Source organism: Protopterus annectens, chromosome 4.part0 (genome assembly GCF_019279795.1).
Source record: "Protopterus annectens isolate FY-2018-M chromosome 4.part0, PAN1.0, whole genome shotgun sequence".
NCBI classification, from domain to species: Eukaryota; Metazoa; Chordata; order Ceratodontiformes; family Protopteridae; genus Protopterus; species Protopterus annectens.
The window spans coordinates 1,279,083,885-1,279,106,164 of record NC_056733.1 but is presented as its reverse complement, the minus strand read 5'-3'; the positions used below and the strand labels follow the sequence as shown (position 1 = coordinate 1,279,106,164).

Sequence of the window (22,280 nt, the reverse complement as noted above, 5' to 3'; positions counted from 1 at the left end):
AAAATGGGTAGGGTCCAGTGTCTGAAGACTGCCTATGCCTTTGCTGATTGTTTTCATGATAACTCACTCCATGGCTTGGTATACTAGACTAGTCAGACTAAGTGGTCTGTGGTTTATGGGTTAGTTGACGGTTCACCCCTGTGAAATAGGATAATCCTTGCAGTCCTCCATTCTTGAAGTACAAAGCTGGTTTTGAGGCTATGGTTGAAAAGTAACTTAAGTGATCCTGATAGGCCATGTTTCCAGCTATTTAAAAAGCAGCTTGGGATACTGTCGAGGCCCACTGAGGCTGTGTTTTTGGCCATAGAAATGCTGCCAGGACCTACTCCCTGTTAATTGTTGGGAGGGGGATTATGCTAGTAGGCATTTCAGAGAGTGAAGCAGGGGGGCGAAGTTTGATCTTAATTTGTCGACTATCAAATTTGCTATGTGGCTGTGCTCAGTGAAGGCAGCAACACTGACCATGAGTTGGACACACAGATATGTGACACCTTTCAGGTTTCGGACATAGTTGTAGAAGGGTCTGTGTTTTTCTTTAGCCTATAAGGATATCTTGACCTCATAATTGACCTTGTTGGACTTACTTAAATATCTTATTTTCACATTTAATTTAATTAGAGAGCTCCTATTCTTATGGGAGTTGCTTTTCCTGATTTTAGATATGACATTTTTCCTTTTGCTATGTACCTTATTATGGTTAGGATTCCACCACATGGTTGTAGAGGGTCTATGTGAGTAATTCCACATAAGTTGTGTACTCTGGGTTGGGAGAGGCACTGAATTTTGATAAACTCTCACTTAATAAGGTGTAGTTTGCTTTGAAACAGTTCCCAACCATTACAAGGTTTACTGGGGTTACAGAGCTGATTTTTATTTTGAAGGAGACAGCTTTGTGGTCTGACATCACCATTGAGGATGTGATACTGTGGGGGATGGGGGAGCTCTTCCCATACTGGCAATTGCTAGGTCCAGTATGTTTGAACCACTGGTCAATTTGCACACTATCTGAACAAGGATATTTGTGTTAATAATGTCCAGGAATTATTGTGCCTGTGAGTACAAGGCTGTGTATGTTTCCCAGTCTATAGAAGAGTAGTTAAAGTCTCCCATGAATATAGTATTTTGTTTAAGAGTGCAGGTTTCCAAAAGGAAATAGAGGGTGACCTATAGCTTGCTAGGATATGGTCTACAGTGATTTGCACATGGATACAGGAGGGCATTGTCCTGTTTAACCAATGTAGGGTTATGCTTGCTGCTAATACAGATAGAGACTCCACCACTTTTTGTCACTGATGCAGCCAATGATTTAAGTGTATTTAAAGCACTGAAGCCTTGCACTGCTGTAGTACTATTTGCAGGCTTAAACCAGTTGAGCAAGGAGAACACCTTTTTGAATTGTCATCCTGCCCTATGGGGTAAATATAGAGATTTTCTTAACAAAAAGAGTTGTGAGATTAATTTAGACTTTGTGTTGGAAGCTGAGCTGCTGATCCAGCCATATTTCTAAGTATTTGAAATGTATTGGGGCATTGTAGTGGAATGAAGTGTTTTTGGTGTTCAGAACTACATCACTGATGCAATGTCATTAGTGTTTAGAACTACATGTTGTTATCTAGACAGATACATACTAGTTGCAGATCTTTTTTATCTGTTTTTGATTGATATGTTTGTGGCTAGTAGTGAGGCTCAACATATTGTTTACATTTACTATGTTGGTGGGAATCAGTGCTTTGTCTGCTGGAAGATTGCTGACGAAACTGGAGTAAAAATGGTGCAAGGATAAAGCCTTGAGGCCTGCCTTTTCTGATGAGGGCAGTCATAGCATGACGTTCCAACCGGATCTTTAACATTTTTACTGGCAAATGCTTGAACCAGAAGATAGCTTAATTACTAATTCCCATTTTGATAAGTGACCTTTTATCCAGAGATCTACTAGACTGTTGTCTTTATAAATGCTTGAACCAATTACTACAAAATCTGACTTTACAAAAAAAAAATGAGTTCACCTCCAAATACTGTATCTCATGGAACAGATACAACTTAAAAATGCTTAGTATCAGTATTGGGTAAGAGAGAAATTAATCCATTTTGGAGGAATAAAATCAATCAACCCATTTCCCCAGGAAAACATCCAGGTTTCTATAAACTATCAACATTCATTTATTCATAGAAATATCAAATAAGGATTAATAGAAGTTAGCGGCAGCTGCCATTCCACTTACACTGGCATTCAGGAAATATGTAAATGATGTCTGCAGATTAAATCATCTAAAGCTAGTTAGTGCCACCAAATTATGGTCCAGTCCTAAAAAGCCAATTCTCTTTGATATAACTGGAAAATAAGTATGCCATTGTGAGTGTGTGTTGTGTATGGGGGAAGGCAAAACATATAATAAGTAAAACTTCCTGACAAAAATATGAAAAGTCCCCATTTAAGTCCTCATTTACTTAATACTGTTACCCAAAAATCATGTTCATAATGAGTTCCAGACCATTTGACTGTCAGACATGCTTCCAATAAATATATTGTGCATTCATGGCATAATTAAACCATTTAAAAAAATGTTTACTGAGGGTTTGGCCTCCTTCATTTTTATTATGTCCTTATATGTATCAACGTCTAAACAACAGAATGACAAAGTCAATAACTTAAGTGACAACTCGAAATAGGAAACACAGAAAGAGTGACTATTGCTGTCACATTATACAGTAATATCAATCCAAAATACAAACTGGAAAATGAGCAGAATGTCTTTGAATTTGAATAATCTCATCTCTTTCTCAGATTATCCAAAATATGAAATAGTTTTTTTCCTTCAAAATGAAGCACACCAATGTATTAGTTATTTATTCTGGTATTCCTTATGCAAAAACCAAATCATTTCAACTCCTGCATTTATTACTTTTGATGCATATAAAACACTCAATTTGTTACAAGAAAGTTAATTTACAGAAAGTTAAAATATCGCCACCTTCTCATTCTTTTTTTTAGTTAGGTACAAAGTATTTTATGCTATAACTTAGATATAGATATATAATCTAACCTTGAATTATAAAATTCATAAATAATACAGCACAGGATAAGGAGAAGGGGGTCTAGAATATGAAGACTCTGAAAACTGCTGTGTCCACATTTTCTGCAGAAGTTACCTAAGGACAATGCATGTAAAAGTAGAGATGGACAGTTAAATAGAGATAGATAAATATGAAGAGAGATAGATAGAGAGAGGCAGGGAGAGAGAGATGACTTGTTCATCTATCTTACTAAATCAACAATTTGAGTTTCTTTTTTGGATTTTGATTTAGCTATTCCTTGCCTATTCTTTGACTGTTACAATATGAGGCAGATAGCATATTCAAGATTTTAAACCTGACATGGTGCATTGTTTGATAGTGTTTCATATATAAGAAACATGGTGGTTATCCCAGATGTAAACTCATAAGTAACATGGTGGTTATCCCAGATGTAAACTCATAAGGGAGTAACTAAAAGTGGAGTTATATTTTACAGATATCAGGTCTATGAGGGAAAAGTCAGGAATTTTTGCAACAAGTAGGCAAGGAGGTCTATGAGGGAAAAGTCAGGAATTTTTGCAACAAATAGGCAAGGAGGGAGCCATGGAAATTAGTGTGCAACTAGCTGAATTAAGGGTGCAAACCCACTGGAGAGGGTTAGAGTTTTGAGGGAATGAGAAGGAATTGTGTTAACAGGAAAGTATTTTTACAAGCTGGGTTAGAAGTACCTTTAGGCTGTTTTTGGCACGTCACTCTTCTGTATAAGGAAAGTTAATCACCTGTGTGATAAACTCTGCTGAATATATATATATTATATATATACGTATATATATATATATATATATATATATATATATATATATGTATATATATATATATATATATATATATATATATATATATATATATATATATATATATATATATATATATATATATATATATATATATATATATATATATATATATATATATATATATATATATATATATATATATATATATATATATATATATATATATATATATATATATATATATATATATATATATATATATATATATATATATATATATATATATATATATATATATATATATATATATATATATATATATATATATATATATATATATATATATATATATATATATATGTATATATATATATATATATATATATATATATATATATATATATATATATATATATATATATATATATATATATATGTATATATATATATATATATATATATGTATATATATATATATATATATATATATGTATATATATATATATATATATGTATATATATATATATATATATATATATATATATATATATATATATATATATATATATATATATATATATATATATATATATATATATATATATATATATATATATATATATATATATATATATATATATATATATATATATATATATATATATATATATATATATATATATATATATATATATATGTATATATATATATATATATATATATATATATATATATATATATATATATATATATATGTATATATATATATATATATATATATATATATATATATATGTATATATATATATATATATATATATATATGTATATATATATATATATATATATATATGTATATATATATGGTATATATATATATATATATATATATATATATATATGTATATATATATATATATATATATGTATATATATATATATATATATATATATATATATATATATATATATATATATATATATATATATATATATATATATATATATATATATATATATATATATATATATATATATATATATATATATATATATATATATATATATATATATATATATATATATATATATATATATATATATATATATATATATATATATATATATATATATATATATATATATATATATATATATATATATATATATATATATATATATATATATATATATATGTATAAATATATATATATATATATATATATATATATATATATATATATGGGCACACTTCATATATTTGAACATTTGTAATGCTGAGTGAAGATCTCAGAATGATGGTATTACTTGGTGGGCGGTCACAGTACAGTGGTGAATGGAAATTTCCCTTTCTCCACTGCTGTGCAGTTTTGGAGTTGGTATATATAATTAGCAGAACGTTTGGTGTTGCAGCCTCCCACATGGATGGTTGCATGGATGCTTGTCCTCTTGCAAAAAAGAACATTCCTTTGTGTTTTATTACAAGTTTTCACATTTCATTTTTGTTTCTACATTATTTTAAAGTGCACTTATTTATCTACATTAATTCAAAACTGGAAAAGTAAAGCTGGTTGTTGTTGTTTGTTGCTGTTTGACTTTCGGCTTTTCCCGGTTAGGGGTAGCCACAGCGGAACTCCGGTCCGCTCATGATTGGCAGTGGATTTTTACGGTGCCAAGTTGCCAGCCCAATGCCCAACCTTCAATAAAGGCACACCCATTCATGCTCACACCTACCTGCATGTCTTTAACATCATTCGACTACGGGGAGGACATGCAGACTCCACGCAGAAGGTGCTCCAGCCGAGAATCGAATGGGAGAACCTCTTGCTGTGAGGCGACAACGCTAACCGCTGCACCACCGCGGCTTATGGAAAAGTAAAGCTGGTAACCGTATAAATCTTTTTGAGTAACATGTGAACCTGATAAAACAATGCCAGCTCAGACCTCCTTGAGTACATACCTCTCAACCTCTAAATGAAATAAAAAAGGACAAAGCTAGAAATAATTTGTGGACAAAGGTCCCAAAACAGGGACACTTGTTAAATACTGCACTTATAACTTTAGAAAGTTGTTAAAATAATATGTTTTGCATTAGCATGTATTTCCTGCATGGTGTGAAGTAATATTGTAATATTTAATAGTTATATTTCTAATATTATAATATCTTATGCAATAATTAATGGCAACATTTACCATTATTTAATCCTTAATTTTCTAGAAAAACACACCTTTTCTGAGGAACAGATCAAAAAGGTGGACAACTCCCACCAGACCACCTTTAAAACCATCAGAAATAATAACTTCAACTCCATCAATTTTCAAAATGAACTTAAAGCTTGCAATTGGTCAATCCTAAAGCACCTTTCACTGGATGATGCAGTAGCATACTTTAATTCCATATTCCTTACTATTCTTAATTCTCACGCTCCTGCTCATTCCATTAGAAGCAAAACAAAAACTGCCCTGTGGCTCTCAAGAGACCAAATCTAAAATCATAGCTAGAAATAAGGCATGGGACAAATGGCATGCCACAAAAGACCCACTAGATCAACTCCAATACCAACAGCTAAGGAATCACACAAAAAAATCTATTATACCAGACAAAAACAAATTCTACTACCATCTTCAACAAAAACATCACAACAAACCTCAAAAGTTTTGGGCAGGAATAAACAAACTTCATCCAGGGCAGTCATCCACACTTACCCCATCAGCTCAACCATAAATCCCCACTGGATATTGCAAATACCTTCAATAGTTTCTTCAAGGAGACTATCCAATCCCTAGCCAGCCAGCTGGCACCCAGCTGCTTCAACCCAAATTCTGCCACAGCCAATACCCCACTCTCCTTTAGCTTTCAGCCTGTTTCTACATCACTTATCAGATCTCTGGTGCAGTAGCAGCATTGTCGCCTCACAGCAAGAGGTTCTCCGGTTCAGTTATTGACTGGGGTGCCTTCTGTGTGGAGTCTGCATGTCCTCCCTGCATTCATGTAGGTTTCCTCTGAGTACTCCGGTTTCCTCCCACATTACAAAGACATGCATCTGGAGCACTTCTCCCTAGACCTCCACTGAAAATTGGCTTTGTCCCAAGTTGGACTTTCCTAGTTAATAAATGTTAAATAAATAAAAAAATAATAAATAAATTAAAACCAACTACACTAGCAGCTGATCTCTTCCCACCAGAGTATCTGCAAAAAGCAGCAGATGCCATAGCATACCCCATCTCCATCATAATCAACAGAACCTTATCTGAAGCCACCATCCCCTCCATTTGGAAAATATCTCATGTAATACCACTCCATGAAGGAGGGAACTCCTTCGAACTTTCAAACTTTAGACCCATATATTATTCATATATATATAATTTATTTATATTATACATATATATATGCATATATATATATTTTTTATTCATATATATATATATTTTATCTATAATTTTTTGACTTTCACTTTAACTTACAGTTTTATATTAAATTATTTTTAATGATAGGGTTGACAGGTAACACTGGTTAGGCGTGTTTTTATAGTAAAGGTTTCGTAGGGGTTTTATCAATAATTGATTGTGCTTAATTGACATTTTAATTAAACAGGTAATTGGATTGTACTGCATATTTAAGCGTGTTTGGAGTTGGTTCAACCATTCTGAAGAAGTCCGAGTTTTGTTCTTGGTTTACTTGTCGATCTACATGGAGAACGATAGTCCTTCGCTTGACATCTTGGATTTATTACAACGTATCAATGAACAACTTAAGGAGCATTCGGCTCAAATTAAAAGTTTAGCTGAAAGGCAATCTTCAGATCCTTTACTATCATCTATGGGAAGTTTAGGCTTACCATTTACTCAAGCTACCACTATTTCACCACCACTGGCTGCTTTGGATGTTAATAATGTTGCCTGCAATCCTAAAAGTAATTCAAATACTGTGCAAACTGCTTTAGCTGATAATTTTTCTTTGATGTGCAACAGCGAGCGTTGGAAAACTAATTGTTTTTGCTTCAAAGCTGACAGTGTCCCGATTGACAATACCAAGGTAAAGAATGACAAAACATTAGCTGAATTGCTTAAAGTGTTTGAAACTAAGTTATTCAAACTAAAGAGAACACAGCTTGAAAATAGTTATTTGGCCAGAAATATTGAACTTGGGATGGTGCCGAAGGGCCTGCGTGTATGGAGATACCCGAATGGGTGTGAAGGTAACACTGATATGATTAGTGAATTGCATGAGTTATTTAACAAAACAGGGTTAAACATCATGGACATTATGGTTAAATACAATAGGATTAAGATTGAGGCATTTCTTGTTGAATTAGAGGCTATGAATGAAAACATCACCAAGGACTTATTGTTTGACCGGTATTATACCAACTATTCTAATATTGTGAAGGATATAGATCATAGTTGTGAGGCCATTTATAACAAAAAACTTCAGAAATTACAGTGGGACATTAAAGTGTATGAAAATGGCAACATATATCTGCAATCGAGAAGGGAGTCCCGTCGACATGGTAACTGGGACATATCCACCAATCATAGGTCAGAATTGAGTGATGTTACAACCTCGGAAGGGCAAGGAGGTATTAAAAGTTTCAACAATGTTTGCGGGAGCCCTTTAGAGGAAGGTGTGAGACGGTCGGAGAGGATCAGAAACAGGGAACCGTCTTACGAGGAAAGCGAGGTTGGTTGGGCGGGAGCATGGCCCAAAGTGGGTCAAACCGCCAGCAATCCTCAGAGAGAGGCCTGGAAAATGCGAAGATAGACAAATTTACTTTTGTTTTTGGCTGCACTAGGGGCAAAGTTATCACATTTGATCCTGGGTTTTTGGACAGAACACCGTCCATTAAAGATGTTTACGATAGTACTGGTAATGTGAATAACATTATTGTTGATTCCGAACAGTGCTCATTGGCTTTGTCAGCTCTTGATGTTTTTAAGAGTGGGACTGTTCCAAATTATTCCTCCGTACATGACTTTTACAACAATAACATGTTGGACATAGGTAATTCCAATGTCATGGAGCTTAATCAAAGTATGTTGTATGGTGATGGTAGCAATGTAGATGAAATCCATGATTATAGTAATGTTTTTGATTTAAATAGAGCTCCACTATACAGTGAGTATGGTAGTAGTATTTTTAAACCAACGGGTGTTCCGCTGGCTTCTGTGGGTGTTTTAGACGGCGGCCAGTATGTAATTAGCAATGATTTAGATGTGCGTGATATATTAGTGCAAAGTATTGGTGACAGTCCTGTGTTGGGATCTGATATTTGTCACGATACATTGTTGAATATGAGCACGCACACAGTAGTGAATGAAAACATATGTATGCAGCTTAATGATGTTGGTGATTTAGCTGAAGGTGTAGAATTAAGTAGTGAAATATATTGTATTAAGTGTGATTTTTGGTAATTCTAGATCACCCAGTGTTTTGTTACATTCTTCCTTAACCTTGGTTAATGACATTTTTGATTCTCATGGGTCACTTTGTACGCAAGAAGTTTACGAACAAGGTGATAAACAGGGTATTGGATGTTTTGAGTTTGCTAGTAATATTAATCAAGTAAGTCGGTATGACCTAGATGTTTTGGTTAATCAGACTAGATTTGGCATTTTGAGTTGCCCTATTGTGTTGGAAAACAGTATGCATGATTTTAAACTGCACAATTACTCTAGTGTTTCATTTGGTATTGGGTATGTCAACCTATTTTCCAAAGGATTTAATTTTGTTCCATGTAGAAAAGGAAATTTGGTTGACACGCTAATTGATTTAAAAATGTTCATACGTAAAATGAATTTAAAGGCTTATTTTGGTGCTCATAATAATGTTAGTAATTTGGTGAACAATAAGGGCATTTCCAAGCCAAGTGTTTTTAATCCACCTTTGAATCAGACTGTAGCCCTGTTTGAAAGAATGTGTGAATTAGGTATTAGAGATTATTTTAGACAGCGGGCATGTAAACCACAATTTAATATGACCGAGGATGAGTATTTGTTGATGGATAATCTAGGTAGGATGGGGAATATACGAATTATGAAGCCTGACAAAGGTAATGGTGTAGTGATAGTGAATAATAGTGATTATATTACTCTTATGATGTCCATGCTTATGGAAGACAACTATATTGAAACTAGTATTAATGAAATTAACATTGCCTACAGAAAAGTGGATCTCCTTTTGGAAGATATGTTGTTCCAGGGTGAATTGACTGAAGTTGAACATGAGTATATGACTAATGCATTCCCCGTGGTCAGTGGTATTTTTGGTATACCCAAAATTCATAAAGGATTGGATAATGTGCAGTTTAGACCTATTTTTGATGGCAAAAGGAGTAAGGTTTGTTTCATCAGTCAATTCTTGGACCATCATAAGAAATTGGGTATTAGAAGTTTTCCCCATATTATTAAGGACTCTTGGCACTTTTTGGAAAGGGTGAAAACTTTGGAAGTTAATGAGAATATGTGTTTTTTAACTATTGATGTTTGTAATTTGTTTTCAGTTATACCACATGACACTGGGTTATCCTGGTTGGAAGAACAGTTGTTGGCAACTGGGGTGTATGAGCAGGATCAGATTAATGTTTTTGTCAAACTTATGGAGATGGTTCTATGTAATAATTTTCTATTTTCTGAAGGACACTATTTCAAACAACGTACTGGAGTAGCCATGGGCACTGCGTGTGACCCCATTTATGCCAATTACATTATGGCTTATTGGGAAGAACATTTCCTGTTTCACTGCGAGTTTTACAAGTTTGTCAAGTTATATTCATGCTTTTTGGATGACATTTTTATTATTTGGGAAGGTGATTTGGTTATTTTAGAGGCTTTCATTAAATATATAAATAGTACAGTATGGTTTTTGCAATTTACTCATGAAATTAATGACAATACCATTACTTATTTGGATATTAGATTGACTTATGATAGGGCAAATGGTTTAATTAAATCTAATATACACAGGAAACCTATGTTTTCTAACTCATATCTCCAGTACAACAGCTGGCATCCTAACCATCAGAAAAGGGCTATTGTTAAGGGCCAAATGGTTAGGGCAGCCTGGATGGTTAGTGATGACAATGAATTTATGGATGAGTTAAATTTTATGGTATCTTTATTTTTAAACAGAGGTTATCCAGAAAAATTATGTTTGGATGTCCTTAAGGAAATCAAACACAAAAGAGATATTGGTGTGTTGCAAACCATACTTAAGTCTGAAATTAACTTGTCAAACCCAGAGCTGTTGGACATGCTACACTTATAGAAATCCCAATCCCTCAGAGCCACACGCTCCAGGGATCTAAACCTTGTCATCACAATAAACAAAACATGCTAGAGGGATAGGTTCCTGACCCAGAGATTCCCCAGACTCTGGAATAGATTGCCCATACATGTCAAGCAGAGTGCCTCTTTGGTCCTCTTCAAAAGGAACCTTGATGATTGGATGGGAGAAAGGAAATTCACCCCGGGGATCACGTCAGTCGCCCTGCTAGACAGGGGTCCAGGGAAGTAAATAGTGTGGGAAGAAATAGCCAGGGAATTGTTATGGCTAGGCTTGTATAGGCCCTAGGGCTGATAGCCTAGTACCAACCTATGAACCTATAAACTATTTTGGTTACAGTTATGAACCCACAAAGTCACCTTCTTTGACAAATTTATCTTTAATGTTTATTTCTACATACAATGGGGATTCTGAAGTTATTAAAAAGATCATTTATAGGAATTGGGGTATTTTCCAGATGGAAAAAGATTTTGTGTTACACTTTGGAAAGAAACCCATGTTTGTTTACCGAAAGGATTTAGCATTAAAGGATATTTTTGAAAGGAATTCATTGGTTAGGGGGCCTTCCACCAATAGAAGTATTGGTAATTTTAAATGTGGAAGATGCTCCACTTGTTCCCACATCTTGCCAACAGGTAGTAGGTTAATGATTAACAATTGTTTTATTTCCATTTTAGGTCATTTTGATTGCTACACTAAAAATGTGGTTTGCCTTGCCAAATGTCAGGATTGTACTGCATTTTACGTGGGCAAGACATGTAGGTATTTTAGGGAAAGGATTAAGGAGCATTTATTGGATATTAAACATGCTAAAACTACTAATGCCCTAACAAGACACCTGGTGGGCAATGCCGACCACACTTTTAAATTTTGTATTTTACAGCAAGTGACAATTGACCAACAGGGTAGGATTACAGATTTACATCTGGATGTATGTGAGTTAAAATGGCATCTTAGGTTAAATGCACATAACTACCCTGGACTCAATGATTATAGTTCCATTAAGCCTTTACTTAAATTGAAACACATTACAGGACAGACTTAAATTTGGATTGGAATTTTAATACAGGTATTCTTTAGCATTTATATTACATTCTTGCACATTTGTTATTTATTGTATTAATTTTAATTTTATTTTTATACACACACTTTTTTATGGTATTTGTATCTGGCACTATTACATGCCAATGTACATTTTTTCATTTATATTATACATATATATATATATATAATTTATTTATATTATACATATATATACATATATATATATATATATATATATATATATATATATATATATTTTTTTTTTTTATTCATATATATTTTTTATCTATAATTTTTTGACTTTCACTTTAACTTACAGTTTTACATTAAATTATTTTTAATGATAGGGTTGACAGGTAACACTGGTTAGGCGTGTTTTTATAGTAAAGGTTTCGTAGGGGTTTTATCAATAATTGATTGTGCTTAATTGACATTTTAATTAAACAGGTAATTGGATTGTACTGCATATTTAAGTGTGTTTGGAGTTGGTTCAACCATTCTGAAGAAGTCCGAGTTTTGGGACGAAACCTAGGTCAATGGTGAACTGTGTTTGGTGAAGCCTTACCGTTGTTAATAAATTTTTGTTGGCTTGGACTTCGTTTTCCGTGATATTTTGGTTTAGACCCATAGCTATTCTGTCATCACTGGCTAAAATTATGCAGAAGTGTGTCCATAGGCATTATCTTACCCAGAATAAACTGTTGGCTACCTCTCAGCACAGTTTTACACCACACCACAGTACCAACTCAGCCCTTCTATCCTTTTCTAACACCATAAACCATAACCAAAATAATAGCAAGCTTTCCTCAGCCCTCTTTTTAGATCTCTCTAAGACTTTTGATATCGTCAACCACCAAATACTCATGCACACCCTTAAGGCATTCTTACTAAATAGCCATGTGCTTCAGTGGTTCCAATCTTACCTGTGTGTTAGACAACAAGCTGTCCTATGGCAGGACAAACTATCAACCCATCTACCCATCACCCTAGGTGTGCCCCAGGGCTCCATACTAGGACCCCTTCTTTTCTCTCTCTTTATTAATGACCTTCACACTGTCATCCCAAATGCTACCTGTATCCTATATGCGGATGACTCTACCTTGATTTGTTCAGCCACCTCCCTGACAGATCTAATGACATTAACCCAGAATACTTTCAATACAGTTGAAAACTGGCTCTCTCATCATCAACTGATATTAAACCCTAACAAAACAAAGTTGCTTCTTTTCTCCCCCACTTGTAAGTCTTCCTCACTACTCTTTACCATCAAATCTAATAATGGTGCCATTATCTCCCCAGGTGCGCAAACCAAACTCTTAGTCATCATACTAGACAGCACCTTCAAATTTGATATCCATGTCAATCAAACTATCAAAACCATTAATAAAAAACTTGGCTTCCTCTATGAGATCAAATCTTTCCTTACTCCATTTGCTAGGACTGCTATTACTCATACCCATCTACTCTCCACTCTTCTCTATTACTCCCCTCTACTCACTAATTTGAACAAATCTACTCTTAGCAAACTCTCCAGCTGTTATAACCATATTGCTAGATTTGCAACAGGCACGGCCTATAGGACCCACCACTGTCACAAGCTAAATCTTCTGGGGTGGCTAGAATAGCCTAGCCTACTTCAGTAAACCAGCTTATAATTGCCCTTAAAGTTCTCAACAACCCTGATAATATGCCTTCACTTAAAAATATCGTCAACCTTTGTAAGAACCTGACGTCACTTCTCTCTTCTAATAAACAACTGGTTCAAACATACAAAATCAACATCTCTGCTGGGGACTCTGTTTCCTAACTCTGTTGGCAAAACTTGGAACTCTCTTCCTGCTGATCTTACTCTTGAACCCTCTCTTACTCAGTTCAAAAAAGACTCAAGCTTTACATTAAAATGCACTGGCTATTTCCTTGTTCAAAACCCGACTAGATCCTCCTCTCTAGTCTGTAATCATGTTACCTCGCCTAGTCAATTTGTCAACACTGTTTTAAAAATGTATGATTATACTACCTGCTTGCTCAACTGGATCCTGTAAACTGTGTGTAACTTGTAATCATTTTGTGATTTTCACTGTATGTTCTACCTTAGAGCTTTTCTCCCTGGGCCTCCGCTGAAAATGGACATGTATCCAGTTGGACTATCCTGGTCAACAAATGTAAAATAAAATAAATAATAATAAATAAAAATATGAGGGAAAAATCTGAGCATTCTGCAAAAGTCAGTTGATAGGTATGCTTATATGATTTAAACTGCAAGTTTGCCCTTCCATATCAGAAAATAATTTAGCAATGACTAGCATCAGAGGATTAATTTTGTAAATCCAGACAGGTTTTCCATCCTAAGTGCTGTAATGTTATTCTTACAAGACAAAGTCTCTGGAATTTGAGCAAAGTGAAAATATATCCATTTAACAAAATGTTTTGAAAGGCTATCAGTTCAGCCATATATTTCTAAAGGACATGTACATGCACATGTTGTGTATGTCTTTCATGAAATAAACATTCAAAGTATATATTTAATTAAAACACAACATTAACACCAAATATATTTCTGAATTTTTCTCTTTGCTTGCCTTCTTCTCTGTACATGTCTTGCTTTAATTTACTAGAAAGACAATCATTCCTTTTGGTTTTATCTTTCTAAAGTGGACAGTTGCATGTCTTTTCTGTAGTTCACTATGAAATCACATTTTCAGTGTAATTATCAGTTTGTCATTGTAGTTCAGTATGGATTCAGTTTTTCTATTCCATTCAACAAGCCTGTCACTTTAAATCTAATACTGTACAGTTGTAGGTGTGGAAGGAGATCTGAGCAACATCTGCTGGCTCCCTTTCATCATGGAGAGGGTATGCATTTTTCATCCATGGCAAATGAAGCAGAAGTTGTAGCCCAGGTAGCATAGTTCATCAGGAAGGTGCTCACATGGAGGGATGCATGTACACATTGCATTTATGCGCGTGCATAACATACATGTGATGTGGTATTTGAACAGGAAGGACAACAGAGAAAAAGGCTATCTGCTGTTAGGAAGTTGCCAAAATGGGATGCATCATACCTCATCTTCACCCGATATGGAGCTTGAGAAGGGGCACTAGTCCATGGCAACTGGCAGGCGGTAGATCAAAAATGAAAATGCAATGAAAAAAGTGATGGATTGTAAGTCCTGGACATCAACTTCACGCCATTTATTTAACAATATGCATTAATCCTCCACTGCTCATCTGTACCTTGGACGACCTTTGTGCTACACTTCTGTTGCATCACTACTTCTAGGAATCAGCATAAAATGAAGCTCATTCTACCTGTTATCATTAATGTCTGACTCTGGTTATGGTTTCTAGCTGCTTCTCTCTGATTATATTTTCATTATTATGTACAATAAAGCAACATAATCATTGTCATCATTCATCCTGGTGTGGGCTGCTGCAGCTGCAAGCTGATCAGGATAAGTCAGACTTTCCTCTCTACAGCAATGTTATTCAACTCGTTCTGCAGGATCCCTCAGCTATTTCCACCCAAGATCAGATATATAAAACATTCAATGAGGTCTTGATGTGGTCCAGGGATTTCCTCATAGCAGGCACAGTGGAAATGTACAAGGGCCATGCTTACAAGGAGACCACACCACTTCAACTAACTCATCTCCGCAAGGAGGAGTAGTATCTGTACTCCAAGGTCTGTATGCTAAGGTCCCACCACATTAGCACGCACTACAATTTAGTGACCTTGCAAAGTCACCTCATTTCTTCCACTTGTTTCCTCTGACTTTTTTATCCTGGTCACTCTCTAAATCTCATGATTACAAAGCAGCATAAAACACAGACTATATTTCAGCATTTATGCCCTAACCACACTCTGGTACAGTGTCTGTAGCACAGTCACAGGTGACTCTGGTGGTTAGTCTAACATCATTCATGACTGTAAGCCTACTTAAAGAATGAACTTTTTCAGGGAGACACCCATGATGTCTAATCTGGACGTGCTGATTTTCATGCAATTCACTTCATACTTTGCAGTAAATTGCTTAAGAGCATATGCCAGATATACATAATTTGGGACTAAGGTGAAATGATCAACATCATCATCTTCAGATGACAAAGATGCAACATCTATGGCCACAAACTGGATAATCTCAAGATGTTAGCTGCTCCTAGACACCCAGCCCATGAAATCCAAAGATGAGGGAAGAATAGACACACTCTTAGCATAGTCCTACAACTAGCATGAGCATATATTATTTAACAAGAAGAATATGGATATAACTTTCATTCCTAACACATGGGGTTGGTACAGTTCACATCAGTGACCTAGGGATGCTGTATTCCTTGTTGCAACACATTCCACAACTCATTCAGGGGTACATAGGCATATTCTTTCTCTTACTGTACAGAACATAAAAAAACAGCACTGACTAACCCCCCACCCCAGACTTATCCAATAAGTTTTCAAGCAAAAAAGCTTGAGTCATTTTTTCACAGCTAAAAAGGAATCCTCATTTTTCCTCTGGAATCATTGATTTGGCTGTTAGACAAGGTCTCCTTTTCTGCAACAGGACTTGCACTTTGCCATACAGGCCAGAGAGGGTGATCTTTCTGTAACACTGTATATAATAAGCAGATAATATTTTATTTATGTACTTATTTATTCATTTATTGATTTATTTTGAATTTGTTAACTGAAGTAGAGCACTGATCTCATTGCACCTATTTCTCTGTCAGCGAGGGGGTAAACACAAGAGATATACAACACTATATACAAAGTAAAAGATGAAGTGCAGTATATACACCATATTAAAAACAAAGTGAAAATCAAAGTTTGCTTTAGGGTAGAAAGACAACAGGTACTTGAAACTGTATGCAGAGTGATTGATAAAACACAATATATGTATGCATTATATATAGAGTCGATTTCAGCAGAAGTGTGACTGACTCAGCCAGCTCTATGTGCCAGTCAAAAGCAAGAGCAAAAGTGCAAAAAAAAAGGGGGGGGGGGCTTCTGCAAAATTTGTACTACTCTTCCTGCAGACAGTACCATATTTGCACTTGACACACAGCCACCTCCCAACTCTTCAAGTGATGAGCAAAACAAAAAACACCACCTAAGTAGCCTCCTTCCATCTCTAACCCTCCTCATTTACATTTTAGTAAGAAAAAAAGAAAAAAGAAAAATAAATAATTTTTCATTTAACTGTAACAAATGTTAAAAATAGTTGTTGCAGTTTATACCCTGCATGGAGTGCAACAGTGCTCAGGTTTCAGTTAAATAAAAAATAAAGATTTAATTAATTAATTAATTAATTAATTAATTACATTACATTACATTACATTATATTTAAACTGTAGCAAGTAATTGCTGTAGTTCATGCCCTGCAAGAAACTCTATTTGTCTACAATGGGATGTGGTAAGAATAGCAGTTTGACCTATTCATTTGCATCATACTATTCTGTCAGCAAATGATGGCATACAGACACACTTGAGTGACAGCATGACAGGTAACAGAGATGGTGAGGATGGACAGTCCTAGCTGCTGTCACTATCAGACTTGATGTTCCCAAAAATACCATAGTGCATAGATTCTGAGCTGACAGGACAAGCTTAGCACAGCTTTTTTTCACATCTGAACTTTAGCAACTGTTTGACACAATGTAGCAAGCAGTTTAGACCACACAGAAAGTGGCAGAGAGCTCAGGTTTGACCATTCCCATCTTTTAAAAGCCATTATTACACTAAAGAGTGATCAGGATGAAGGATGGCCGATCACACCTTCTAACACTTTGTGCCCAGGGCAGTTGCCCCTTTCTCTCTACCCTAGCTAAACAACTGGATATCAGACTCATCAACCTGAAACCATCATAATGAAAAGTTGAGTTAGACCAAGTTATGCAGAGGAAAGCAGGATACAAAGAGGTTAAGTTATATGACAAGATAATGAACAGTTGCACTTTCCTAAATTCCTGTTTGCAGTAAGAGAAATGACCATTAAGAAAAGAATAGAGATATGTCCATAGTTTCAGACCAAGGAGAAAAAAAAAGCATGGTCTGTGCACTGAAGACATGTTTGGTAGGTTTTGAGAAGAGGACCTGAGTGGTTAAGACTGCTAAGGTTGTATGTTGGAGCATCTCTGAATAGTCTGGAGGCTATTGAGGGAAAGGTCTCATTCTTGGTTTAAACTGCTGAGAGGTGAGTAGAAAGTCAACATATAGTTTCTCACGTACATTGTTTCCCAGGTAGCCAGTTGTCTTCTTTAAAGGTTTTGCAGTGGTGTTCATTTCTTGGGGAGTGTAATGAAGCTGCATATGGCACATCAGATGGATTGATTGGTGGGTTCATTTTGTAATAGGCTTCAACACTCAGGAAGAGACCATATTCTAGCGGAGATAGTAATATAGTTTTACATATGAGAATAGCAGGTCTGAAAAAGAAAGAGGACTCCTTATTAGCCTAGAATTTGAGAGAGCTGATTTTGTTGTGTGTGTAGTCCAAGCAGAGATGGAAATATAGCAAGGGGTCCAACCCTGTATCTAGGTATTTGAATGCGATCGTAGTTTCATTAGTGTTATTCTGATGATTGAGAATGTGGTGAGGTCTAGAGACAGAAGTGAGCTTTTGTCTAGTAACAAAAAATATTGTTTTTGATTTAGAGTAGTTAAGCAATAATCATTTATCATTGACCTAATGAATATGTTTCAAAAATTAGACTGAAGCCAGGTGTGGAAGATGTGGTAAGTCAAGAAGGAGTAGTTAATGTAGGCAGAAGACAGGAGAGGTGCCCAAATAGATGCTTGGAGACTGCCCTCCTGCAGAGGTATTGATGGAGAGGTTGATGATTTGAAATTCACTAAGAAGTAGCAGTTAGAGAGGTCATTTTTGAATATGGCCAGTGTCTATTTCAGATAGATAAGATCAAAAGCTCTGGTGATATCAATAAAAAGTACATTATAAAATGATACTTGATCTGTTACATGCTTCCATATTTGCTGATATTTAAAATAACATGAGGAAGTAAAAAAATGCAAACAAAAAAAAAGAATGTAAATGACAAAAAGCATGCATTTCAACCCTCATAAATACATTTAACTACAGTTTCCAGTTGCAGTCCAATTGAGAATGTTATTATACTAAGGAATTATATCACCAACTGTAGATGGCTGTTTGTTGAAAGATACAATGGTATGGTTTATTACAAAATAATGCATCGTAACTGGGTGATAATATTTTGCTATGCATGAAATAGTCATTTTAAATAGAATAAATCCTGGAAAAAAATGTTTTTCATGTATATGCATTTCAAACAAATTTATGAATTATTCCATGAAGTATATAGCTATGCAGTGCAGCTTGCCTTTAACTACAACTACAAATGTATTTCCTCTGGAAGGTTCCTGGCTTGTTTACTCAGTCACCTAAACCTACAATGTATGTAATTTCCAAGTATGGATACTATTTTTTTCTTTTTAGACAGCTTGTACAAAGCACACAAAAGAAATCATAAACGGTAAACATCCCAGACATAGCATTTCAGCATCTTCTTTTTTCATTAAGTTGGTGTGTGTGAATGTTGAAGACCATGGAAGAATTACATAATACAAATTACTTTCCTTACCTTTCAGAAAGCAGTCCTTGCTGTGTATGATGTAGATCTTCTTTTTCTGTAAACAAGATGCTCGGTGAATTTCACAGTGATTTTCATAAAATTTCCCATCTGATCCGCACACGGGCATATAGCTAGGTTTACAATGTTCTAAACATGCACACACAGGTTGGTCAGTCAGGGGATTGATAAGGCACCTGCTGCCACGCCCACAATATTTTCTTTCACATGAAGAATATTTATCTTGAGATGTGTCTGAAAAGATAAAATAAACGCATGTAAGTTTTTTGCCCTTCACCATCTTGAGCATTTATTTTATTTTACTTATGTTTGTTTACCATAGTTGGGTGTTGAACAAAACTGAGCAAATACAGGCTCAGCATAGATTGCCTGAGACAGCAGTAATAGAAAATATCCTCAAAGTAGTCCAGTAAGGGTTCAAGAATTAGAAAATGTAGCAATAATAGCAGTATTCCTAATGAGTAAAGCTGATTCATATCACTCTCTCTTATTTGGTAAAATCACAGCACACCCCTGATATTGGTCTCCAATGTCCACATTTTTGGAAGTTTGAAAATTAAAAATAAATAAATAAAAAGATTATTTTTTAATGTTCTTGTAGGTGGGCAAGCCCTCCTGCACCTCCCACACTCTCTGCTAATTAAATGTACCAACTCCAGGATCGCAGTACAGTGAGGAAAAGGGTACATTTCCTGATCCGCGTTGTATGGCAATCTCCACTGAAGTACTTTTATTCTTTAATTGGAAGAATTTCATCAGAAATGAGAAAACTGAAAAGTGCACCTCAATAGATAGAGTAAAAACTGCCATCACACTTAAAACATGAAATCAAATGTCCATACTTGCCTCATCCAATACCCAAATTTCTAACCATTGTGGGTCATTTGAGTGACAGAAACAGCTGTTTTGTTTTCTTCTGAATGATATATAGGTGTAAAATTATTGTAATGTATGTGGTATTGTTATAAAAAAGAATTTGAAAGAATAAACTCAAGTTATTACTTAGAAAGCATGTCTGTGAATTTGGTGGAAGTAATATGGATCATTCTATGAAATACATCACTGCATTTAATGTTTACTACCTTCTACTTTCCAAGAATCATGTATATCATAAAATATGTTTCCAATATTACTTAGATTTTAACAGATTACAATTCGTACTGTGATGCAATGAGCACTGGTTATATAATTTAATATCATTACTCTCGTTTGTAACAATGATGCTAAAATAGCTGCAGCCATGAAATCCCATCAAATCATGAAGTACCTATACAAGTTTGCAGATCTGCCCAAAATATTTTCAGCTTCCATGATACAAAACCTACATGGGTGATGTACAGAACAATAAATATAGAGTGCAGAATGAAAATATATATAAATTATAAAAAAAAAAAAAAAAAAGAAACATTGGGCATGAGGTGGCATTAAATGGCTATAGGAAGAAGGGAAATGCTGGCCATGGCCAAACTCTCATAAAGAATATAAGATGAATGCACCATTTGCTTTCTTAGGTAAGAACTACAGTTGCTTTATATGAGAGGTTTGGTGCAGTGGTTAAAGTCTTTACCTTATAAGCACACAGTACATTGTTTGATCCTTAGCTTGGATTATTGGCTAGGCTTAAAATTGCCCTTCAAGGCAGTTATTCCACTGTTCATCTAGATGTATATTATGACAAAAATAACTATTTTATTATTTGTTCTAACCAGCAGAACTAATTGGCTGCCTCATTGTAATGCATTTGACTAAATCATAAATATAAAGGATCATAATGCATCAATGAAAATTTATTCTTAGCTGCTGTTAAAGTATATCTTCTGTGATCAGGAGTTGTGGACTGTGCTATTCTAATTCTCTACCAGACACATGCAAGGGGAAGGCATAATGGTTAAGGTGTTTATCTCACAGACACAATACACAGGGTTTAGTTTTCAACTTTAAAAGAAAAATTGGCTAGGCTTGAAATGACCTTACATTTCCTATGAATATAATCACATTGTCTGAATGTCTTGATCTTCTCTACAAAGGCAGAAGGGTATATTCAAACTTTGTTCTCATGAGTGTCCATTGCTATAGCATTGGTACCTACTAATACTGCACTTAATAAGAATGTTTATAGCATTACTACCTTCTATACTAATATAGTATGAGTTGTGTTGGAGGAATGAAACTGAAACGTTGATACTGTTACACAAGTGGCAACTTAAACTACATGTTGAAAGATGATAGTAAAGTGAAAAAAGGAGCTAGTGATAATCTGCAATGAAGTAAAAATCATATCAAATAGATGAATGTATTATACAAATGATTTGAACCACAAATATGGAGATGGCGAGTTGTAATTCAATCTGTTATACAACTGAGATCTGAATAGCTGTACGTTTTCTAAAATATATTTATGTCAAAATAAAAGTCAATATTGAAGAAAATTGTCTGAAATTCAGAACTAAGGTAACTAAGATGATTGTACAGATGATTGTACAGAAATGCTAACTTACTTTTATATAACATGATACTTTTA

At 34.5% G+C, this 22,280-nt stretch overlaps 1 protein-coding gene across 2 annotated transcripts in view; it reads right to left on the bottom strand.

Moving 5' to 3' along the window:
- FSTL4 (follistatin like 4) overlaps nt 1–22,280 on the bottom strand; it is a 3,154,652-nt gene that overhangs the window by 2,261,106 nt on the left and 871,266 nt on the right. For both annotated transcript variants that reach the window (XM_044069164.1, XM_044069165.1), the window contains exon 4: nt 19,751–19,993. In XM_044069164.1, coding sequence (XP_043925099.1) covers nt 19,751–19,993 — 243 coding nt within the window. The remainder of the gene's footprint in view (nt 1–19,750; nt 19,994–22,280) is intronic.